This window comes from Mytilus edulis, chromosome 4 (assembly GCF_963676685.1).
Source record: "Mytilus edulis chromosome 4, xbMytEdul2.2, whole genome shotgun sequence".
Classification (NCBI taxonomy): domain Eukaryota; kingdom Metazoa; phylum Mollusca; class Bivalvia; order Mytilida; family Mytilidae; genus Mytilus; species Mytilus edulis.
Window position 1 is genome coordinate 90,632,811 of NC_092347.1, and position 27,600 is coordinate 90,660,410.

General features: G+C 31.9%; 1 protein-coding gene across 1 annotated transcript; it reads right to left on the bottom strand.

Moving 5' to 3' along the window:
- Positions 1-13,605: 13,605 nt before the first annotated feature.
- Positions 13,606-14,614, bottom strand: LOC139521598 (keratin-associated protein 19-2-like). The gene is made up of 2 exons (XM_071315076.1): positions 14,519-14,614; positions 13,606-14,294 (listed from the first exon to the last, which is right to left on the bottom strand). Exon 2 carries the CDS (start codon positions 14,281-14,283, stop codon positions 13,606-13,608), a length of 678 nt encoding a protein of 225 aa, XP_071171177.1. The 5' UTR covers positions 14,284-14,294; positions 14,519-14,614.
- Positions 14,615-27,600: the final 12,986 nt, after the last annotated feature.

Consider the following 27,600-nt stretch of genomic DNA (forward strand, 5'->3'; position numbering starts at 1 on the left):
AAAAAAGCAGATGCTCCACAGGGCGCAGCTTTATACGACCGCAGAGGTCGAACCATGAACAGATGGGGCAAGTATGGACACAACATTCAAGCTTGATACAGCTCAGAGTTTGGAATGTGATTAAATAGTGGACACAGCAAAGGTTTCTGACACAGAATAAATGTGATCTAATGAACTTATTTTTTTTTGCTTTTGAGCAATATACTATGCAGTTGAATATTAATCCCCTAAAAAAGAAATATTTGAAGAAAAATTCTTTTTAATTTCTGAAATCTGAAATAAGAAAAATTCTATACCCCCTCCCCATTTTTTTTCTCACTTCCCCTGTTCCCTTATTCCAAAAATAATCTCATTTCAAATTTCATGTAAAGTGGAGTTTGCAACAATAACTACTCATTTAAATACATCATGAAGTATATTTATTTTATATGTCTTTTTGAGTTCGTAATTAAATTTTCTATCGCGAAACAAGGGCTTTTGCTCGGGCTTCCGAAAAGAAGGGCTCCGGGATATGCGGACTAAATAAACAATGTTGCCTATGTATGATTTTTTTTACACCCACTGCATTTAAACTCTTGTGGATAGTTGTCTCATTGGCAATCACACCACATCTAACTTTATTTCAACTCCAATGTTGCATTTTATATACTGCAATATTGTTTTATTTAGTACCATATCCCGGAGCGCTCTTTTCTGAAGCCCGAGCAAAAACCCTTGTTTCGCGATAGAAAATTTAATTACGAACCCAAAAATACATATAAAATACCTCGAATTTTAACTAAAAATCTTAATTAATCTAAATGAGACTTAAATTCGAATCTTACTAAAACTCTAATTCAAGAAGTGACTCAAATTCAAAGTTGTAACTATAACTCTGCCTTAAAATGTGAGTCAAACTCGAAACTCAATGCTAACTAGAACTTTAATTCTAAGCATAACTTAACTAGCTCAAATTTTAACTCAAACAGTAACCCGAACTTTAATTTGAACACTAATTAGATAGATGGCCACACGCATGGCACATACAACATGGACATCTATCTAAAAATAGAACAGGTTTTTCCGAATTGGTCACCTGGTCACGTGGTTTTACCTCATCAAGTATTGGGATAACCACATCAAAGAATGACAGGACCACATCAAAGAATGACAAGACCACATCAGAGACATATAATACAAGAGATTCGCAACTCTAGTAAAATCCAAGTAACGATAAATGAAATCACGTGAGACCGGACGTGATTGGGATTATAATGTGACCTGGGATGATAAAGAGAAAATTCCGCCATTGTTGTTAAGAGAGACGATACGCTTACAGATTTGTTTTCTCGTTTATGTCGATTGTTTTCACAGCCAAAGCATGTAAGTATATTCAAAAGATACATCGAACTAGTTCTACCAATTTGTTTATACTATAATGTGCAAAGATGATGATAATAATCAAATGCAGACCAATTTAAATTTGGTCCATTCAGCTTCCCCTCTTTATTGCTGTAGAACCGGTGTGGCCCACCATTTTTTTTCTTCATAAAACTTAGAAATTTACGATTATATATGCAATTTTATAGTGTTATTTTACTCCCGATTGTTATCCCGTTAAAATGATACTATTTTCGTATATTTTGATCAAATAGTGTTTTCATAAAATACCATCAAAGGTGATTTATTTTTTTCACATTGATACCCACATGACCCAAATCCAGCTATGCGAGAATTACCTTTTTTTCATAAAACTTTGAAATTATCGAATAAATATGCAATTTAATGAGCCTGTATTAATTCCAAATGTTATCTTGTTAAAACAAGATCAGCAGGGCATATATTTGTATACCATGGACATGTACACATTCCCAATATATTCCTCTTTTCTTTATAAATGTTGCCCATTATTCTCTATTCTTTATTTATTTTAGCACCCCATCATTCTCCAATCTTGATATTTTGATAAATTGTTTCCTCTTGTCTTTACTTTTCTGATTTCAGTTCATGCAGTTATTCCAATACTCTTATCGTATGAATGTATGACAGTTTCAGAAAGTCACAGGACAAAAAGTCACAATTTATTTTTTCTGATTATTTTCTTTGAACAAAAATTGCTTATTTCTATTCTTAAACTATTGTATATAAACCAACTTTGTAAACTCAAATTATCAAAAACATATCAAAGATGATCAAACAATTGTTAAAAAAACAAAGTGTCAAACTGGTTTGGCACTTAAATGGCTTCATGCTGCCAAGAAATCTTTCTTTTGCATGATTAAAATTTCAAAAATCTTCATTTTTCAAATATAATGACACATTTATTAAACTTTAATATGAATACATGTATTAAAAAGTAAATATTTAAAGATATTTCTCTTATATATACAAACAATTGTCAACAGATTATTTGTGACTTTTTGTCCTACCAAATTTGTGACTTTATGTCCTGTGACTTTCTGTCCGTTTACCTTTTGTAAACACCTTCCCATTGGCGGATCCAGCCCCCCCTTTTTTTTTGAAGATCAATAAATTTGAATGGGGACATGTGGTAGGTAAAACATGTACAGGTATGATATAGGTAAAAAATATTAACAGGTAAATGTGGCGCAATTAATACCATCAAAATAAAAGAGAGTGGCGCAATTAATACCTTTTCAAAACTGCAATTGGCGCAAATTGATTCTGCCCATTTTCAGAAAGAGTGTGGACACCTGTGGTGTAGTAACAACTTCTTGTGTACCAGGTGTCAAATAAAACTCCTTTTAACAGGTTGTGATTTACCTGACCATCGAATCTAGCCTAATATACATGTCACACTGTGAAATTATGTCTCCGAGACAGGTGTATATTTGATAGAAACCCATTATGAAGCTATCAAATAAAATAAACCCTGATACAATTTATTAAGTGCTTATTATTTAATATCGTTTTTATTTTTAATTCAATATCAAATTATGTTTCTTTTTCAATAATACAAATAATACAAATCAAAATTAAAATGACATTGAAATAAATAATTATGTATGAACTCTAATTATTTAATTAATTATGTTAAATTTAACACCGAAACAGTTATAATTTATGCTTAAACATTCACCCTTACTTCGAGTGCTTTTAATACTTTGATAATGACTCCATTACCCAAAGAGATCTTGCGAGGTTTAAATCTGGCCGTGTGATATTACGGGATTTCGACGAGTTGCCAATCTCTTGTATTATATGACTCTGACCACATCAAATAATGAAACAAACACATCAAGTAGTGTAAAATCGTCAAATTTGGAAACATCATTACGTAATGTTAAAACCATATGAAGAATAGACAAATCATCGTTACGAAATAACAAAACCACATCATGTAATGAAACAACTTCATTACGTTAAGTCACATACACATCAAGTAATGTTAAAACCACATTGACTAATGACACAACTATATTAAATAATGGTGAAACCACATCTAGTAATGACAAAACCGTATTGAGTAATGACAAAACTATATCAAGTCAATACGAAACCATATCGTGTAATATCGAAATATCATTAAGTAATGACTCTTCCATATTGAGTTATATTAAAACATCATTACGTAATTTCAAAACCATATTAAGTAGAGACAAAATATCATTAAGTGATATCAGAGTTACACATAAGACAGCTGTGGCGTTCCATAGTTTTTCATTGTTTAATTTATTGATATCATACATCAAACAAATTACATTATGTACATTTGTTAACATTGTTTCATAACATTTATTTATTTTTTTTATTCTGTCTTACATTTATGTTTTAGAATTTCTGACATTTAATTCGACGCTTTTTAAAACAGTGAAATGTCTTCATTTTGAAATTTGATTAAGTCACACTACCCAAAAACATTATATAATATTTTTAGATCAACGTTTTAAATGAAACCGTTATTGTTGTACATCGGGAAAGTAAAAAACTCGCACATATACAAATGTCTTCGTGTTCATGACACTCTAGTGATGATTATTGAAATGTTTTGTCTCATGGCGAAGATGATAGTATCCCATTCATTTATCAATACAACAAAACAATTCGGGAAAACGTGGTTTAGATACTTTTCTTTCATTTGAGCATCATCCTTTGACTTCAGTTTTTGCTACAAATATGATGTACTTTCACTAGAGGCCTCGGTAGCCGAGTGGTCTAAGTAGTTACTATGTGAACGTCAGTTGTCACGTTCAATGAGACATAGCGTAATAAATTTGATTTTTAAAAAGAAAGGCGACAAAAACGATAAAATTTTTACAGTCCAATCACATTAGATAATGTTGATTACAAGATTTTAGACGGAATGATGGCTAAGAGACAGAAAAAAACATTGATCGACAAAGATCATAAGTAATACACAAATGTTATCAATTTAATTGATAAAGAAGAGTTGGAAGCTTATATCTTAAAACGGACCAAGAAAAGGCCTTTGAACGAGTAAGTCATGATTTTTTAATTAAGTGTTTTAGAAAATTTGGTTTCGGAGAAAAGTTTAGAAAAAAGTAAAATAACAAAAATACTGAACTTAGAGGAAAATGCAATCGGAAAGTCCATATTCCAATGGCAAAATCAAATAACAAAACACATCAAAAACAAATGGTCAAGAACTGTCATATTCCTGACTTGGTACAGGCATTTTCAAATGTAGAAAATGGTTGGTTAAACCTGGTTTTATAGCGCTAACCCTCTCACTTTGATGACAGTCTCATCAAATTCGGTTTTATTTACTATGATGCTTGAACTGAACAGACATAATAAATAAAATAGTAAAAATATGGGTACAGCAGTCATCATTGTGTAACAATTTTAAAAGGAACAATTTAACAGAACACAAAAACATCTATCTAAAAACACATTCATTGATTCGCGTGTCTGACGTTAGAAAATTTTACACGTCACATATATTTGTCGTTCAGTGTATATATGTTCCGGACCATATGATTTTTGGACCATACGCATATGGTCATGACCATATGAGTATAATACTCGTTTGGTTATTAACGGGCCGGACCATATGAGTATTTGGACCATATAGGTATATTTTTTTTAAATTACATTATAAAAGTTTCCATAATACAAAAATTTATCTAAACAATCAATGATGGTTACATGACAATGTATTATTTTATAATTCAAATACTAAGTAAAAATTAAATATTGATGCCATAGTTAGTTTTCATCGCTAATTACATTCTTGTATGTAGGCTTGGGGTGACATTTACTTCCACACGGTAGCATAGCTTTTTTGCATTTGCAAGTCTTGGTTGTGCACGATCCTTTTCATTTACACCTTTTGTTTGCGAGTGAAAAGCTAGCCTTTTTGTAGCTGTGTACAGAGATACCGAGGTCTTGGGCCATTCTGATATGTCTACGGTGTTTTTAAGTAGCTCTAGATCTCAAATATCGTAACATTACTGCAATACACCATATTCACAACTTAAATAATCTATGTTACTTAAAACAGTTTAAATTTTGGGAATTCATCGCTTTAAGTCGACATATACCCATTCACGCGTTATAACAAATCGGTAATGACTATCGGTATAAAATCATATATTATAGTTTTGCAAGTAAGTAAAATTAACTATGTGAAACTTCTAATTCTTATTTAGCTTATCTTTTTAGTATAATATAATAATAAAATAACCTATATGATAGCGTTTTTTTAATGAACGGTCATACCGTATGAAGAGTTTAAAAGTATTAAAAGTAAACTGTAACAGAGTGTTAATTACCCCGACCATATGAGTATACACCCATATGGTCATGACCATACGCGTATGGACCAAATACTCATATGGTCCGGAACATATACAAACAATTTAGGCAATGTTAGCATACAGGGTAAAAAAATCAAAAGTATAAAAGAATTAATTTCAGAAATAGACCGATATTTAAAATAGTCCAAAAGTTTTATAGAATTTATAAGAATCCACAAATAGTTCATTCCAATACGCGATTGCATAATTTTGACGTTTGTGGTTCAACGTATTTTGTAACTCATAATAGAAATATATCATAATGATATAAAAAAGAACAATATCATACTGACGGGATCTTTAAAAGTACAGAGTCACGTTATAAGAACCAAAGAAATACAAAAGGTCGCATATACAAAACACACCAGCAAAAAATGAAAGACAAAAATGGATTAAAAAATTTACACGAATGTTAGAAATGTACACAAGTATTCCACATTCCAAACTAAAATACAAATTGAAAGAGTTGGTATTACTTTGCTTCATAAAAAAGAATGGCCAACGTAGATACAAGTATCTTGTCTTAGGGAGGGATAAATCATACTTTGTAAAGAATAACTCTGATTCAAACAAAAAATTCTCTGAAACCGATATTATCAAGATGCTTGATTTCTTGATTGACAACATATTTGTAACGTTCGGAGGACGTGTTTTTCAACAGACTTTCGGCATCCCAATATGGGAACAAATTGTGCCCCTCTACTTGCCGACTTGTTTCTTTATTATTATGAGGCTGACTTCATGCAGGAACTTCTTAGGAAGAAAGATAAGAAGTTAGCAATATCCTTTAACTCTACTTTCCGCTATATAGATGACGTTCTTTCACTAAACAATTCAAAATTTGGTGACTATGTGGAACGCATCTATCCCATCGAATTGGAGATAAAGGATACTACAGATACAGTTAAGTCAGCTTCATATCTTGACTTAAATCTAGAAATTGACAATGAGGGTCGGTTGAAAACAAAACTTTACGACAAAAGAGATGATTTCAGCTTTCCAATTGTGAACTTTCCATTTCTAAGTAGCAACATTCCAGCAGCACCTGCATACGGGGTATATATCTCCCAATTAATACGATATTCCCGTGCTTGCATTTCCTATCATGATTTTCTTGATAGAGGGTTGCTGCTCACAAGGAAGCTATTAAACCAAGAGTTCCAAATGGTGAAGTTGAAATCATCCCTGCGTAAATTTTACGGACGCCATCACGAGTTGGTTGACCGTTATGGAATAACCGTTTCACAAATGATATCGGATATGTTCCTTACGTCGTAACTACAATCCCCTTCCCTTTCATGAATGTGACCTACCGAATTAGACTATTTACCGGATTTGTAATCACATAAGCAACACGACGGGTGCCACATGTGGAGCAGGATTTGCTTACCCTTCCGGAGCACCTGAGATCACCCCTAGTTTTTGGTGGGGTTCGTGTTGTTTATTCTTTAGTTTTCTATGTTGTGTCATGTGTACTATTGTTTTTCTGTTTGTCTTTTTCATTTTTAGCCATGACGTTCTCAGTTTGTTTTAGATTTATGAGTTTGACTGTCCCTTTGGTATCTTTCGTCCCTCTTTTAGAAGTTCTGTTAAGTGTAATGGACATTTCATCCAATGTTTCAGCTATAATAACGGAATAGAATAAGGATGTCCTTTAAGTTCGACCCTATACACTATAAGAAACATTAGGACAAACAATTTTACAAAACACAGAAATTACTGGTATAACAATACCTTGCACAAATATTTATTCTACTATTTTCCAGCATGCAGATGACACCTTTTCCTAAGCAAAAAGGAAGTGACCTGTTATTTTTTTTCTATATTCTAAAAATCTACAGCAGTGCTAAAGGTGCTAAAATCAATACAGAAACATCTTAAATTCTTATTTTAGGAAATGGTTGTGTGTTACAAAATGACATTGAGCGGTTCGGTATTAAGATATGGGAGAACGTAATTGAAGTTTTAGGAGCTTGGGTCGGAAAATTTCAAGAAAAAAATTCAATATCTTAAACTGGGAGAAAAAATCAACGCCATTACTTCTGTTTTTATGAAACAGAGAAATATTTTACTTCATGGTAGCTTTGCTGTTATATCATCTCTTCTGATGTCAAAATTATGGTATACTGTGCCTTCTACGTACTATTTACAAATAAAGAAAATATGTATTGATTTTTTATTGAATTTTAAAACTCATCGTGAGCATATAATACAATTATTTTTAGAAAAATCTAAAGGTTTGCATTTTCCAGACACAATGCTCAAAATGTTTGCCTTTAGGTTAAATTTCTTAGTAGATTATTGAATTCGGATAACTTTTCTCTATGGAAAAATATTTGCTTTCTTTTCCAAAATAGAATATATGAATCTAAAAAAAGATATTTTACTTTGCGAATTGAAACAGTCCTCGTATTCAAAGCTTTCTTTTTTCGTGCGTGAAATGTTGCTCACATGGAGCAAATTGAAGAGTTATGTTGTCATTGAAGCTAATGAAAATAATGATCACGAGATACCATTATGTTTTAACCCTTGTGTTAACAAAATGTAAATTGCTAAATTATAAACCTTTCATTTTATCAGGAATAACCAAGGTTAAACATTAAACGTGTAAAGTAATTCTTGGTTTTCTGAAAACTATTGCAATTAATAAAATTTTATTTGAGAAAGATGCTGATCTGAAATATGATGATGTCTGCAAATTTTAAAAAATTGTGCTTGTCAGTTTACCTCTTCAATGGGTACATTTTATCAATGAAAATATCAATCCAGTTAAGAATTTTGAAATAACTGTAGATTGTTTTTCTATTTCTGTTGAAGATAAAGAAGTTCCTATGTCACAAAGTACTCGAACATTTAATAATCTCTTAATAAAACTTGTTGGAAAATCGCCTGTATCAGAATTTTATTGGATCGAAAAGTATACAGAATTAGAACTTTCAAAGTGTTATATTTTTTTCTTCAAATTTACATATCTTGCTTGTGAATGCAGGGAACTTAATTTTCAAGTATTTCATAAAACGTTGTTTACGAAAGTAAAACTTTTAAAATGTAACATGTCTGATAATGACACTTATCCAGTGTGTCCACAAATAGAGAAGATTTAGATCATATGTTTATTAATTGTGTCAATCTAACACAATTCACTGATTTTCTGAAGGATTTTTTTAATAGAAATCGGCAATGAGAATGGTTTGCGAACAATACACCATAGATGATTCCAGCTTCCGAATTGTCATCTTTCTATTTATATGTACCAACATTGATCGATCGATTGCCTGGAAATGACAGTTTTTTTTTACGATTTTGCCATTTGATATTTTGAATTTTCTTTGGAGTTAGGGAATTCTGTTATTTTACTTTTTTCTGCATAAGGATTATATAAATCAAAGGTCATATGAACTTCCAGAATTTGCATTTTCAAAAGTGTTTTTCTTGATGGAGTTTTGCTGCTTACAAGGAAGCTTTTTAAACAAGGGATCAACATAGTGAAATCGAGACATCTCTTCGGAAATGTTACGGACGCCATCTAGAGTTTGTTGAAGATTATCATTTTCTGTTTTCAAGTTGACAACGAATATGTTCTAAAAAAAGTATGGGCGACGTAGATACAAGTATCTTGTTTAAGGGAGGGATAAATCCGACTTTGTAAATAATCACTGATTCAATCAAAAAGTCTCTGAAACTGACATTATAAAATTGATTGATTTCATATTTGTTACGTTTGGAGGACTAATTTTTCAAAACACAATCGCCGTTCCTATGAGAACTAAAAGTGCCCCTCTTCTTCCCGACATGTTCCTTTATTATTATGAGGCTGACTTCATACAGGAACTTCTTCGGAAGAAATATAAAAAGTTAGCAATATCCTTTAACTGTACTTTCCTTTATTTAGATGATGTTCTCTCACTACATTATTCACAATTTAGTGACTATGTTGAACGCATTTATCCAATCGAAATAGAGATAAAGGATACAACAGAAACAGTTAATATAATAAAAGAAGATGTGGTATGATTGCCAATGAGACAACTGTCCACAAGAGTCCAAAATGACACAGCCATTAACAACTATAGGTCACCGTACGACCTTAAACAATGAGCAAAGCCCATACCGCATAGTCAGCTATAAAAGGCCCCGATATGACAATATAAAACAGTTCAAACGAGAAAACTAACGGCCTTTTTTATGTACAAAAATGAACGACAAACAAATGTGTAACACAAAGGACAACAACTGAATATCAGACTCCCTACTTGAGACAGGCACATGCATAGAGCATGTGGCGGGTTAAACATGTAAGCGAGATCCCAAATTTCCCACTAACCTGAGACTGTGGTGTAAGAAGAGGGGGGGGGGGGGCAAGGGGTTTAACTGTTATGTTGTTATGGGGCAATTTAATTCTTTGTAATCTGTTATTCTGAAAATATATTTGCTGTTAGCTGTTATTGTCTTATTCTTTGTTAGCTGTTATTGGGCTTTTAGTTTTTTTGTTATCTGTTATTGTGATAATGTAATTTGCTGTTAACTGTTATTGAAAATTGGAATGTTAGCATTTTTTTACAGCAAATTTTCGGTGGAAATTAAAGATCATTGGACATTGGGGTCTACCACTACTAATAAGTTGGTCCCGTATTCGGAGAAGGATTCCATTAACATATACCCATCACAGAAGTGAGGTCCAGGACAATTCCAGTATATCTTAAGATTATCCTTTGTAATAAATTCCATTTTTTGGAACATGTATTTAGAATTATCTTATTTTTTTGTATGAGGATAATGTTCCTTGTTTCCCGTACCAACATATTAAATCAGAGCAATTCTTAATATGACAAACAGGAAAACATATGGCCAGGAATATCTGACAAGAATCTCAATTAAGGACTAGGTCCTTACAAACAGTTAACCTTTTATTTAATATGGTACATTGACTCAGTTCTGTGATTCTTTTCAAGCAGAACCAAACACTTTGTACAATGACAGTTCCAACCATGTACAGTACTAGGTTCCGAAGCTGCACATAGCTCATCACAAACAAAGATTTATTTTGTCTTCAAGCCATTGTTCCCCTACTAAACTATGTATTCTACTTACTAGTACACTTGGTGCAATCAAAAGCCTGATAAAAAAAATTGTTCAAATTGAGCCTATGAAAATAGTGGAATAAATTACTTTTGGAGTGTCAAAAATTGGTTCGAGGTACTTGATAAATTGCATGCTTATAATTGGTGCTTTTTGATTTTTCTACCCTATATACCACTTTGCCTCATAGTCTTATTAAGAAAAATTCACACACCTCATTAAATGGGCATTTAAAAAAAGTCAAAATGCGAATATATATTTTCAAACTCTTTTAAGTCATTTTTTAGTAGCAACAAACACAAGAACTATATGTCAATTGGACCTGCTTTGATACCATAACTGCCCTTGAATTTTTACTAGATATCATTTTTTTTCTTTGACATATTCCTCATTTCCATTCTCAATTTTATTACACACTATTTAAATTATAAGCATGTGTGAGTTTCTATAACTGTTTAAAAATAAATGCTGAAAAAAGTATTCTATAACAAATAAACAGCTACTCTATGAGCGCATGATACGCCCGTCGCCCTTTTTGAAATATTCGATTACTTCCTTATGTCATATCTGATATTTAAAAATTTAAAGAGAGCTTCAGTCAATATATATAAACAATACACCAAAGTTTTATGAGAACTGCTGAAAACATTTTTGAGTTATTGACCGAAAACTGGAAAATACCCTCTTTTTTAATGAATAAAACCCCTCAACTCAATAACATAAAATCTAAAATTAATGAAAATAGAAAGGGCGCTTACAACAAAAGCTATAACGTAAAATCTCAATCTTATAAAAATTGAAAGGGAGCTCATGTCAATAGATATAAACAATTCACTAAAATTCCGTGCAAATTTGTGAAAGGATTTATGAGATATTATCAGAAAACAGAAAAAACAACCATTTTTATTAAATAAAACCCCATTACTCAAAAAATTTAAATCTGAAATTTATAAAAAAAAAAAACGAAGGGGAGCTCACGTCAATAGATATAAACATTTTTCCAAAGTTTTATGCAAAATGGTTGAAGAGTGTTGGAGTTAATGTTTGACATGTTGACGACAGACGGACAACAGTTTTCCATAATACGTCCCGTAAACGAGCGTATGAAAATATACTGAGTAGTAAACACATTCTAGATACATAATTTTAAGAACATGTTCATAGAAAATTGAATTCATTACAAAGGATTATACCCGTTATAAGAAATACTGGATCTGTCAATGACCCGACTTATTTTAATATTTCATTTACTGTTATCTGTTTTTGTCCATTTTAATTCCTTGTTATCTGTTATAAGCCAAATCAATTTGCTGTTTTGCTGTTATTGGGACCCCCTTGCCCCCTCTAAGAACGAACTATAAAAAAATCAGTTGAAAAAAGCTTACTGCTGACATCTTTTCTTTCCTCATAATTCTACATGTTCTTCGTATGTAGTCAGCCACATATGTATAAAGTAAATCCTCACCAAGATGAGCAACTTCATCTCTATGATTTATGTTGAATGTTTTTTCTCTGGAATGTTTTGTTGAATATGTTTTCACCTTTTTTGGTCGTAGTAATTATTCTACGAATCTTTACTTATTGAATTGCTTATATCTCTATATTTTCTTTAAATGTTATTATATATATATATATATATAAAAAAAGAGATACAGTTTGTATTCATTTTTTATTAAAAACAGTATAAAAACAAATGGTATAACATCGACGTCAATTCTTCATGGACTTCTTGGATGCTAATATGTTCCTGTTTTACCTAAAATGACGAAAACAATATTGAAATAATAAGGTGATTGCATTACATTATTGAAGGAAGAGCAGTTCATTCTCCAAAGATTAAGTTAAATGTACATTCCGTTAAATGCTCAGTTTTATGTTTATTTCGGCTGTTCATACCTTTTCTAATTTTTCCGTACTTCTCCTTTTTGTCCCTTTAGTATTAAATGTTTGATTCAGAACATCGGTATCAAAGTTATTTAAATCACTTTCAAATAAGACAGGAAAAAAAAGGTTTATTGGAAACGACTATTTCAAAATTTATTTAAATTCTTCTAATCTTTCAAATCAATGTTCATTTTTTATATATTACGTTGATGATATAGTTTTAGTGTAAAAATATATTGCTAATGTCAAAATAGTGTAAAGTACAAGCAATTAATGTAATGTTATCACAAAATATTGGACCTTTTATTACCATTTCAAATAATTTTGTAATTATTCATTATGTGGCATACTCTGTTTTACGATGTACTCCATTCATATTCATGAATTGGGATTTAATTTATATCAGTCATTTTTTATGAATGCAATTTTGTATGAATCTCCCTCTCAGGTAACAATTTGACAATTGTAATTATATCATATGTATAAAATTTCGTATTCAAATAAAGGCAACAGTAGTATACCGCTGTTCAAAACTCATAAATCCAGGGACAAAAAACAAAATCGGGGTAACAAACTAAAACCGAGGGAAACGCATTAAATATAAGAGGAGAACAACGACATAACACCGAAACGTAACACACACAGAAACGGACCAAGCATCAGACAAAACACCACGAGAATAACAAATATAACATGAAAACCAAATACATGAATTTGGGATAGACAAGTACCGTGCCACGTCTGATCTCAATATCTCAAAAATAAGAGAAAACACAAACGACTCAACGTTAAAATGCAACACACACAGAAACGAACAATAATATAACAATTGTTATTTTTATTTGGAGATTTACGATTATTATTTTTATTTGGAGATTTACGATTACTTACCTCCAAATTTACCGAAACTGCTTAATCCATTTAGACCTTGTCTTCCATTTATGAGTCCACCGTTGAAGCCAAAACCTTTTATACCACCAATACCATATGATCCAAAGCCATTTAAACCACCATATGATCCAAAACCATTCAAACCACCAATACCATAAGATCCAAAACCATTCAAACCACCAATACCATAAGATCCATAATTGTTAAGACCGGATGCCCCGTTGATACCATACGCCCCATAACCATTTAAATTGTTATTTCCAACAATTCCTCGACTGTATCCATAACCCATGGAAGCTCCGATTCCTTTACCGTGAACACCGTGATTTCCATTTCCACTGAATCCATTCAAACCCCTTCCGTTCATAAACCCGTTTCCAGGATATCCACTTTGTACACTATATCCATTGTATCCAGCATATCCGCCAATGTTTAATGGTGAACCGTAACCAAAAGCGTTGTTGGAATATCCCCCATATCCATAACCTAATCTGCCATAAATCGGATATCCGAATCCACCATTTCCTTGAAATCCAATACTACCAATATTACCTGGTCCAAATGGATTTCCGTATGTTTTCAGGTTATATTTGGGACTATATCCTTTTTCTCCGGCCTCCGATGCCACAATTCCAACAAGGGCTAAACAAATCAATACTATTGGTAGCATGGTTAGTGGTTCTGAAACGATATGCATTTCTGATCAACTAATGATAATGTATTTGAAATTTCAAAATATTGGCCAATCAGGATGACAGAGTAAGTTGAAAATATATAAGAAGGTAAAACTTATCCTGGCGTCAAAAGTTCATGAAACTTATTTAAAAAGAAACAAATGCGACATATACGGGTACCAAAAATGAAAAATCATTATGTTAAAAACCAACACGAAACATACATTTTACCTTTGTGTCTTTCTATGGTGGTGTGTTCCTTGTGGTACTTTTTGATTGTTGTGCTTTATATATCATAATCTCTGACCAAACGTTTTGTTATAATCAGTTATAAAATAGACATTTGACAATGATTAACATGTGTAATAGTGGGTTCTATTTAAACAAGGTTAACCACCATGATAGAAAACTATTGTCATCAATTATTGGTTGCTATTGTTTTACTCGTTATTGTCATCGTGGTCTGTTGAAAAATAATACCTATTAGTGACATTTGCTATGCATTGTACATGTTTAATTCAGTATGAGAGAAATTCCTCATTATTGAAGTATTTATACACATTCACTGGTATTCAAATTGCTTATTTCTGGTTATTTCATTAGTGTCATTTATAACTATATTTGTTATTTATCTATTTAAGATTAAAACACTTTTAAACATCGTTGACCTATATATTTCACAACATTCGGAAAGGTCATCGTTTTATTGTTTTGTTATAAAAGTTGAATGGTGATGTATTTTTTTTTATTAAAGAACATGTATGGTAATAAGATGACATAAATATATCAAGTGTATTTCATTTATAAGTACATTCATTGAAATAACAAGTTTGCGCATCTTTGGTTCATTCTAAATTAAAAACTGACAAGTATTATATAACCTCATTGGTTGATATCTTTGGCGGAAGTACATGTGATACATCCTCATTCTTTCAATATCCAAGCTGTGGGAAGGTCGTGCTTCACGTGTTGTCGGCAAAGTAACTATATTCTTTAACTTTTACTTTCATTTGCCTTGGTGGCAATATAGCCTTGGTGGCTTTAATACCTTGGTGGTCATTTATATATGCCTTGGTGGCAAAAGATCTAGGTGGTCATTTATATATGCCTTGGTGGCAATAGACCTAGGTGGTCATTTTTATATGCCTTTGTGGCAATAGACCTAGGTGGTCATTTTTATAATTTTTTACATTTGCCTTGATGGCAATATTAAATTAAAAATACTACCCTTTGGGGCGTCAAGACCTTGGTGGTCATTTATATATGCCTTGACGGCTTCTTGATAGAACTAGATAGTAATGTTTGACCTTGGTGGCAAAATGTTTTGGGATTTGGACCTTGGCCGGTAGTTATTATCAACCCAGGTGGTCAGATATTTGTTATGCCGTAAACGCAGGACAAAGTGCTATCGCTATATAAAATATATGTGGAAGTGGGGGTTCTGGCCAATTTGGGAACCTGTAATTGAAAGGAGAATAATAAATTGTTTATAGCGTAAAAAGTTTCTTTTGTTTCTTTTGAGTGTTGTGCACTTTTCATTGATAATTACATCGTACATACTGATAAAAATGCTTTTTAAAGACTTTGTTAGAAAAGAAAAGAAATATTGAGAAAGTGAAATAATTTAGTGTGACATGTCACTTGGTATTATTGTTAGAATGAAATTCATAACAGTGTAGCTATGGCCATTCATTGACTGGGGAAAATTAGGTGAACGTTCGTCTGTAATGCCCACTACTCACGACGTACTTATCATATACATTTAAACTGTGAGGTCACCAAAGGTTCTTAACGCCTAAATAAAATGATTAAAAATACTAATCAGGAATTACCTTTGTAATTTGAAAATAAATAAAAATGGCCTTCAACACGGAGTCTTGGCTCACACCGAACAGCAAGCTATAAAGGTTGAATACTTAAAATTCTTTACTTGATTTTTTGTTATGGTTTGACCATCAATTTTCCTAATATGATATCGCACGTTCTTTCAGATTTTTTTTTTTTACTTAATTGGCTTTAAAAGTTACAATGCATGATGTCGTCTGGTTATGTAGTTCATATGTGTTTTTCGTTTCTCGTTGGTTTTCCCGTTTGAATGGTTTTACACTAGTAGTTTTGGGGCCCTCTATAACTTGCTGTTCGGTGTGAGCCAAGGCTCCGTGTTGCAGGTCGTACCTTGACCTATAATGGTTTACTTCTATGAATTATTTCTTGGGAGGAGAGTTGTCTCGTTGGCACTCATACCACATCTTCCTATATCTATCTATATCTATACATTTGTTTTTCAACAAAAGAATACATCACAAGAATATAAGTTTTATAAGAAACGTGAGAAATTGTGTTGGACTTGAAGATAAGGCAAAGTGACAAATATCAGAAAGAATGAATCGTTTTATGGTATTAAACAAAGAAATCAAATGATTTTTTAATTATCCAGAACTCTTCACAAACAAAACCCACATGTATACGCATTGAATAAATAGTAGGCCATTCTAAAATGATCACACCGTAGAAGTAGTTGTGCTCTTAATCAATGAGATATTTTGTGAATTAACCCCATCAACTTAATAGTTTTTTTAACAATGGATAAACCTATTTTTTTTTATTATTATTAAATAATATCATCTCTGAACATTATTATTCTTATAAATGACACGGTTGTATGTGATGATTATAATAAATATTTAAAACAAATTCCTTTCAAGCTTTGTAAAAAGAAAGTTTCATTTTATGTATCGGAATGTGTAACAAGTGAATATTTCAATCCCCACTGGAAGGCCTCTGACAGACTGGGTGAGCATAAAATCATAGCCGTTGACAAACAAGTTACAACCTACAAACGTTTTACTGTCGACCACACTGTTATGCAATTAATTATATTTACCGGAGTGATGTGTATTGAATTATGAGGTGTCTTCGTCGAGGTCAGCGTTCAGCGGTCTGTTTGATTGTTCATAAAATTGAATAGAATGAATGGTAAAAATACGGATATATTAACACTAAATTATGTATGTCTGTGTTGAGAAAGGCAAAAGAAGTCAATATGGCACGGTATTAAAAAAAAAACAACAAAAAAAAAATAATAATAATTGATGGAAGCAGCTTTATGGTCAAATGAACCTATTAAGTAATTCTAATAACTTGTCCGTAATTTCATGTGGATGTATATATAATTGCATTGATGTGTTAAAATGTGTCACATAAATCTGTTGTCTTGGCAGATTAAATAATGATTGTACCATTTTTTGTTTTGTTTAATAAATATATATGTTGAATGATTTTGTATACTAGTACAAATGTATACTGAAATTTTATTTATGGTTAAATTTTTTAATTTAAATTTCTTTGTCTACTGTTCGAGGGACACTGATTCCCTAGTGGTTTTTCCACGTGGATTGTAGGCAAAGGGATTTTTCCTTTTCGAAGTGTGACTTCTGCTGTCTTAAGTACAAATAAACAGCTTGTTATTGGTTAATATATTTTCAGCAGAGTTGTGAAGAATCAAGTGGAAATACAATTGTCAATGTTCCTGATTAGGAAGTAAAATGTGTGTTTGATTCAACAGCAGTAAAGAAAGAGACAAGCCAGCATAGGTTACACTTGGAGGTGAAGTTCCTTTGCTTACAAGCTTTCCATATGCCAAAGATGTTATTAAGGTTCATCATAAGGAATTGAAAAATATGGCCGTGCTTACATGTTGCCTCCAAAATTACTATGAGTACAGACAAACTGGTACATTCAGGAAAGTTTTAAGACATGGCAGGAACTAGATATATAAAAGTTATATGAAGTCTACGTTTCAGAAAATTAAAAACTTAACTGGATTTTGATGTTAATTTTTTTCCAGTCTGCAGAAGATAGCAAAATAAACAAACACCCGAGTTTCATTTGATACGGTCCACTCAGTTACACAGTTTAAACCTGTTAAATCACCTATTGTTTACAGGTGTCTATTGTCCATCTATTGTCCATTTAAATCAATACTACTCACAACATTGATTATATGAGAGGAGCTTCTCAATCGTTTTCACTACTTAGTTAATTTTTGCACCTTCTGCAGGAACGAAAAAAAATGGATAGCAAAATCTAGAAAAGTTTATAATTTTCTGTAACATAAAATGCATTTAGAATTTATATATCTAGTTCCTGCCATCCCTTAAAACTGTTGCAGGTGTATAGGTTAGTCTGTACTCAGAGTAAAATTTGGGGTGTAAATACGGCCATTTTAGCCAAAAGGTTATGATGAACCTTAAAAATGACAATGTTCATTTTTATATGATTTCATTGCCTTAACTCGAACTTTAAAAGTCTATGTGGTCAAATTCATGAGAATTTATTGGATTATGAAGTATTTATACAGAACTGTGTACATGTATCTTGAAATTTTTAGAAGTGTTTTAAAGTAATTAAGGAATAATATTTAATAAAAGTGTTAAAAGATATTTTTGTTTTGAGTATTGGGAATACTATTACTTCGGAGAAAGCCTTGCTAGTGGTGTAATTTGAGATTGGCCTGCAAATAAGCTGTATGGATTATAGAGTTTTCTATGCCCATAACTTAACATGAACTGGATGCAAGATTATATCAATCACTGAGGATATGTGTATAACCTCATTGGTTGATATCTTTGGCGGAAGTACATGTGATACATCCTCATTCTTTCAATATCCAAGTGGTGGTTGGTTTAAGGGCTATGTTTTGGTCAGGCAATACTTATTGCTTATTGCCTGTTTGGGTTGATGAGAAGTTCCCCCCTCTCCCACCCATAAGTACCAAAATGTGGATTTGTTTTTTATATTCATATTTTAATATTGGTATTACATGTATGCATTTTGGGTTGATGAGTACGAGAAAACATTAAAAAAAAACCATAAGCATTACCATGGGATCATGTTGATGGAACACTCCTTCGCTTTATCGATTTTTAAGGGAAAGGTCAAATAGGTCAAATAGTAAGATCACAAAAATACCGAACTTAGAGGAAAATCAATTCGGCAAGTCCATAATCACATGGCAAAATCAAATAAAAACGCATCAAAAACGAATGGACAAGAACTGTCATATTCCTGACTTAGTACAGGCATTTTCAATTGTAAAAAATGGTGGATTAAACCTGGTTTTATAGCGCTAACCATTTCACTTTGATGACAGTCTCATCAAATTCCGTTATATTTACATTGATGCGTAAACTAAACAGACACAATAAATAAAAGTCAAAATATGGGTACATCAATCATCATCGTATAACAATCAAGTGTATTGGTATGTCTGTGCTTACTTTTTCATTACAATGGTAAAAATAAGATTATATATCTCGGATGACAATAATGTTGATTATAATGCTTAATTTTATGAGCTCCAGAGTAGTTGTATAAGAAACAACTGCGCACTTTATCCAGTGAGCTCTTGTGCATTGCATTGTGCATAGTAGTCCACATTTTGGTTTCTGAAACGTATAGATATTATCTTGTATTCGGTTCTTTCCTCTAGAGTTTTCTATGCCCATAACTTAACATGAACTGCAAGATTATATCAATCACTGAGAATATGTGTAGATCAACCAAATAACATTATACAAATGTACCAATATTTTACCAACAGTATTATTTTTTTTTTATTCTTTTAATCTTGGCTTACTTATTTGTTACTAAATATTTTTTGCATTTATCATATAACGCTCAGTTGATTTATAAACTGTTGTTTTTCTTATGGTTCGAAAAAGTATTTCAAAAAGAGTAATTCTTGCGTGATGTTGTAGGCCAATATATATATAGTGGAAAGTCGAAACTTAACATCGAAAATGATACGGGCGTCACTGATGAGTCTTTGGAAGACGAAACGCGAGTGTGACGTATATATAAAATTTAGTCCTGGTATCTATGATGAGTTTATTTTCGGATATATGAAATTATTAACGTGTTGTTTCAATTTGTTTTTCGGTCTTTCTAAAATGAATAATAAATATTTCAAAACATTATGTGTATCAGATCAGAATTTTTGTCCGCACTATATACCTTAAACAAATTATATGCAACAAATCAAACACATGTACCATGCTTATTCATACTTATGGTAATTTCACTGATAACACAGTGTGGGAACGGAACTGTACGGTTTTCTAATAATTTGGTCATTCGGGAGACTGTCAAGCGGTGCTCCGACATTTGCAAAATAACAAGTTGCTTGATGGAAACTTTGACGAACTCTTATGTTACTATATAACGTTTCTGCTTCAAAATTTGATAGCTAAAACATTCTTTATGTAAATATGAACCTTAGAATGGTGGAGCTCCGTGTAAAACGATCAAAATTGTCACACAACAGCGATCAAAATGTCAAATAAACATCGAAAAATCAATGTTTGCTACCTGAATTTTCACATGTACCTTTTCTGATATATATTCTTACCTGTCTGAAAGTTTCAAAGCCATTGTCCCAGTAGAAATCCAAATATATTCATTTTCTCCATGTCGGGTATTTTTATTGACTGTACAATCGCTTGCAAGTTTACTGTAATATCACTCGGAGCCTTCCTGTACAATCGCTTGGAGCTTTTCTTTTCATCGTTTTGCCAACTAGACTACCCCGAAAGGAGGGTAACATAGTTACTTTACCTTGTTATGACTTCACGGTACGGCTAGCAAGCAAGCTAGTCTAAGGTATTACTTTTTCCTACACACTCATTGCATTTTGCTGTAGTTTCTAGTGGCATATGACTAATTATAACTCTTAAGTGGATAATGCTTACTACTATCTCTTCTGCCACATTCATGATCAGTTTATGTATTCCATGATACTTTTGTCATATAAATATTTATTAAAACTACTGCAATCCAATACAATATATGTCTGGCATGATTTTTCTCTCCTTTTTCTGTTACGATTTAATAACAGTTAGTTATTTGGTATTGTTATCATTTTTTTAAAACCTAAATTGCACACTCAAAAATGTTAATGATGTTTGAAGCTTTTATTTGAATGGATGCAGCCTGCATTAGCGGTTGAAACCCCATTTTCCCGATTTTTTAAAAATTTTTGTACGTTTCAGGATGTTCCGTGGTTTGGATCCCCTTTTGCAGAAAGACGGGATCCGCACATGGTCTAATATCGTCAATGATAGTATGCTGATCCGATCATTCATCTGATTTTGTTAGTTTGGTCTTCTGCTGTGCTAATTTTGGGGAGAAATGAGAGCACACAGACATTTTTAACCCTGCCAAATTCTTTATATACCTGTTTCAAGTCAAGAGCTCGTAGTTCAGTTGTTGTCGTTGGTTCATGTCTGTCATATATGTTTTTCGTAAATTGTTTTATTATGAATTAGGCCGTCAGTCATAGTAAATTCGAAACGCATTGATTCTTATTTTTCATGTCGGGACCTTTTATAGCCGACTATAATTGCTTAAATCCATTTATTTTTTTAACTTTGACAATCATATCACATCTCCTTATTTTTATATTGATGATATAAATGTGGTTTAATAAACCAACTGTTTCGTTCATTTGTCGGATGCTATAGTTGGGAATATTGAAAAGTTCCTGAATCGTGACATTGATATAAAAAAAATCATGTTGAAGGATTTTGTGTTTTCTCTGTCTTTCAGATATTAAGTCCTCTCCCATCCTTGATAAAATTTTATTTTACTAGAGCTCTTTCTACCAGTAGCTTTAGCTTGTAATAAACAGACATCTCATTTGAAATTATACCAGATCTTCTTATTTTAATATCATGTTTATTGACATATACGTGTCTTTTCTTGGATCAGTGGTAAGCTACCACCATTCCACATTCGAATTCCTTGATACAATATCCCGGTCCTTTGGTGAAAAATTCTTTGTTGTATTGTTCAAATATGTATTTATTAATTTTTTTCAAATTGCTGGTAAATAATATAATAAGTAAAATTCAAAATATGCTAATTACCCTTCAAGAGAATCTAGTCACCTTTTCGGTATATATAAATATTTATTTTGTACGAGGATTATTTTCATTTTTATTTTAGATTAGATTCTTAACATATTTTTTACTGTCCTTTTCATTTTGTCTTGTATACTTATTCAGTGGTTGTTTGTTTATATGTGTTACATATTTGTTTTTCGTTCATTTTTTGTACATAAATAAGCCGTTAGTTTTCTAGTTTTACATTGTTATTTCGGGGCATTTAATTTATAACTGACATGCTAAGAAATCCTCGCTAAAAATTCCGGTCGACCTCCTACGGCAGTCATTAGTAGCTAAACATTTGATTTCATTCAAGAAATTAATTTATGACCTTCATGTACGTGTCGCTTAGAACACGACCATATACCGAATGGTCAATATTAATCATCCATGTAATTTGCTCTATGGGGTGTTTGCAGAATTTCAACGGAGGCAATTTCTTGGCATGCTATGCGGTATGGCATTTGATCATTGTTGACGACTGTACGGTGACCTATAGCTGCTCTTTGGCAATCATAACACACCTTCTTTATTATATCTATTGCATACATTTTGTTTTTGTCTCTGATATAGTCACCTTGAAAGAGTTCCTTGATAGAATCTTAATCTTTTCAATGATTGAAAACAAAATGTCAGCCATGTAGTTGAGAGGAAAAATAAAGAACTGAAGAAGGTCAATGGCCGAAACGTCTTGAAAAATTGGTTTATTTATACAATTATAAAAAGTATGTTCCCTATTGGAAGTTTAAAAACAAGAATCTTAATTGTCAAAATGACTGGTTATATGCTTATTTTCACTTCAAATACCATATCTATAATACTAAAATTACGAGGTCCAATTTGTCAGCCGTCATCACGTAAAAACGATGAATCAAAGAATTCAACTTTATATATAACTAATATAGTACAATGGTGTTGATTAAAAATTACACCACTCTAGGCCCATTTGTTTTCCACGTAATTAATATTGCCAATAATTAAGAAGTTCCGGATCGAATCCGACACCGATACCAATAGTATATTCACCTGTTACCTGTTACCTTATCTGTGCGTTCCGCATCTGACAGGCGCACCACCAAACAGTGTATTTAGAATTTTGCTGTATACTGTTGAGTAAAAACTACTTCATTCCAGGCCCTTTTGTTTTCCAAATTATTAATATTACTAATAATTGAAAGGTTCCAGGTCGACGGGTTCAAACAGAAAGATTTTGAAAGCAGAGAAAACTGTGCACCTTATAATACATGTTATAATCGGCATGATTTTATCAGATGACAATACCAATACTAAAATAAGTCATACTCATAGTTATATACCAGTCACGGACCTGCGATATCACGGGTGTGTTCTAGTATTATATAATAGGACAGCAAGAAACAACCAATACAACGCATTTGCAATGTATTTAATAAATTTTGCCAAGCAATTCTACAGGAAAGCTCCAAGTGATTGTACAAGGAGGCTCCGAGTGATATTACAGTAAACTTGCAAGCGATTGTACAGTCAATAAAAAATATTCGACATGGAGAAAATGAATATATTTGGATTTCTACTGGGACAATGGCTTTGAAACTTTCAGACAGGTAAGAATATATATCAGAAAAGGTACATGTGAAAATTCAGGTAGCAAACATTGATTTTTCGATGGTTATTTGACATTTTTGATCGCTGTTGTGTGACAATTTTGATCGTTTTACACGGAGCTCCACCATTCTAAGGAAAACGTTTTGATGCATATATCTTTCTTATTATTTTATTTGTTCATATTTACATAAAGAATGTTTTAGCTATCAAATTTTGAAGCAGAAACGTTATATAGTAACATAAGAGTTCGTCAAAGTTTCCATCAAGCAACTTGTTATTTTGCAAATGTCGGAGCACCGCTTGGCAGTCTCCCGAATGACCAAATTATTAGAAAACCGTACAGTTCCGTTGCCACACTGTGGATAAGCCCTTTCCTATATTATTGATAAAAGTCATTCTGCATTTACAATCATATCTTGGTGTACCCATTCAGCTTAACTTTCTTATAGGTGTATCTAAGACTTATAATTTAGTAAATAGCATACATGAATTTTGCTGACACAACGTTACACAAATCATATTGAGAGCAAGAGTAACATTAAAGTTTTAACATATGATAAATCGTTCGATTAACTTTAATCTTCATCATAATATTGAGCGGTACAGAATTCGAATGTTGTCAAGTGTGTCTTCAGAGTTGATCAATATTCTTGGAAATCTATCAAATGTAATAAACGTTTAAAAACTTAAACAACAACTGGAACTGATTAAAACAATATCATACACGACTACGGAATCATATAATTATATCAAAGCATAATTCAGATAATTTGTTATTCGCACATTGTTGTTCAATCCTTTGTTTAAAAAAAAAAGTTTTGTGTTAATATCTATCTTCAGATATCTAGTATCATATATATGTGTAAATAACAAAGAGGACAAATAATGTGTTGATAAACTCTGATTATTCCAAATTCATGTATTTAGCTTAAATGTTTAATGTTATATTTGTAATACTCATCGGATTTTGTAAAATATGTTCACGTCTTTTCGATTATATTCATGTGCTATGGTAAAGAAAATTAATCACCGCCTTCATTAGTTAGATTTCATTTTGTTCAACGTAATCTGTACGATGGTTTACGTTTGTAGTTAATATTCAAAACAAACCGGTGATTGATCTGTTTCTTTGTGCCATTGTATATCTTTTTTCCAGTAGACAGTGGTCATTCCCATATAAACCAACTTCTCTAATTTTATTATATTACCTTTATGGAAATGAAGTAGAAAGAGGAACTTTTCAAGATGAATGTTAAATTAGCATGATCCTTAAATTTTACATGTGATTGTGACTGGAGCAAAGCGTTTCAAAATCTGATATAATCAAGAGGCTTAATCTATTCTATTCCCACCATAGTTGTTACCGTTGGAAGACGTGTTTTCAATGGAGTGTTCATTTTTATAGAAACCAACTGTGCGTCTTATTATCACACTCTTCCACCTGATCATAAAGTAAAAGATATCATCAATAATCTAGTTCAAATAATCTTGCAATGTAAATTATCTTTACGACACATCTGGTTTTGATCCATTTTTGATTTCATGCGATTTTTTCAATTCATCATGAGTCTCTGATTGATCTAGGAGATTCGGATAATCGCTTTAATTAACAATCTATATAAGAACTTGGTTGACGATAACGAAACAACTCCGTTTCTTGCTTTTCGTGTTGAGCAATCTTTTCTAGTTACCAGGAAAATAGTCTGTACTGTTTTTATAATTCTATTGGAGAGAGTATTGTAAATTCATACGTAATGACGGGGTTTTTATTAATGTGAATAATGAGACTAGGTGAGTATCGCAATGATAAGAACTACTATGTCCGGTACATATATCTGTGTGGCGATCTTTTTTCAAAAATCGCAATAGTTTATCTCGCATTTTTGTCAAATCTTCAAAAATTATAATATAAAATTCGCTCAATAGTTTCTGAATTTACAGTAGTTTAAATGGTCATTCTAAGTTTTCTTGTTGCAATCAATTGCCATTTCCCATCCCCTTTTCTTCGACTTCACCGAATGATTAAATAAAAGAACAAAGTGTTTTCGTGGAAATGAGCAACACAAACTTTGTTCGTACAATCAGAAAGCTAGTTCAGATATTGTTGTAAATTTTAAATAAACCATGTGTCTCACGTGTATATCAATCAACTTCAAACTGGTTAAGGGTATTACCTCACAATCAGTCTACAAAAGCCCTGACATTGTACAGTTAAGTCTTGATGGTACATACTTTTAAAATAACATTATCGGCAAAATTGTGATATGATATCCTGTCTTTTAAATAGCGGTCTTCATGACCAACCATTATGCCTGAACAAATCTTTGTACATGTTAAAACATTTAGTAAAGGTGTTTAGTTATTTGGGGTAACGTTGTTCCTGAATTTATAATGTTTCAGTGCACATCTATTTCGTTTATTAAAATCTTAATGACGATACATACCACGCAAAAGGAACAAGTTGGCGAATATTGTCACTAAATGACCGAAGAAGATTGATGTCTAAAAATCATTTAGAATAATATTTGATTTAGTTACAGTATTTGTAATACATTTATAGATATTTTTGTTCTTATTTTAATTTGATAGAAACTTTGTAGTTCTTTTCTATTATAAACTCTATGACGATAACACACATTATATTCAAAATTCAAACAAGGTCCTTACAGCAATTAAAGCATCTCCTTTTCGATTTCACGAAAACAAATGAAGGAAAAATATCATAAGCAATATTCGAACGTTAGTTTTCTCGTTTGAATTGTTTTGCATTTGGCATTTCAGGCCTTTTAATGCGGTATGGGCTTTGCTTATTATTGTAAGCCGTACGGTGACCCATAGATGTTAATTTCTCTGTTATTTGGTCTCTTGTGGATAGTTGTATATCATACCGCATCTTCTTTTTCATATAGAAAACTTACCATTTAGTTGCACATACCCCTCTAAAACTTGGGTTTGATCTCAGGTTCTTCGGAAGGGTGAACAGATACGGTTCTGCATGTAGCACCCGTCATGCTGCTCGTGTTAGTAAAACCTAGTTATAGGTATGATTTGATAGTCATATTCAGGAACAAGGGGACGTGATTGTAGTTTGCAATATGGTCATATCCGTTGTCATCGGGGAAACGGATATTCCATACAATCAACTCGTGATGGCGTCCATAACATTTACGAATGGATGATTTCAACTTTACACCTGATAACTCTTGATTTATTGCCTTCCTTTTTAGCAGCAATTAACTATCAAGGAAATCATGATAGAAAAATCAAGCCCTGGGATATCATTTCAACTGGGAGATATTCCATTGGATTCATTATTTTTCGTTGGATACCAAGTTTCGTGGATTTTTTTTCGTGGGTACAGGTAAACCAAGAAATTAAATATTGAACGAAAAAGATATTTTCCATACATATGTATGCAGACTTTGTCATAACCATGAAATTATTGAAAGGCAATTATATAATTATTTAGAATTTTTTAGGCAAAATTAATTGTATCTGTTGTATCCTTTATCTCAAGTTCAATCAATGGAATAGATGTATTCAGCATAGTCACCAAAGTCAATTTTAACATATCATTTTGATATTCCTTATGTATTGATTAAATTTCAGACAAACTACTCGTAATTTTTTGAAAGATTTAAAAACATTTCAATTTTTTTTCTACAAATATAACTTCCTTGCCAACATAACTGCCTTTAGTTTGTTTATTAACAAAGACTTCCAAAAAGTAATGTTATTCTTATCCTTAATGTATACGCTGACTTTAACGTCCTTATACTTGTTTAA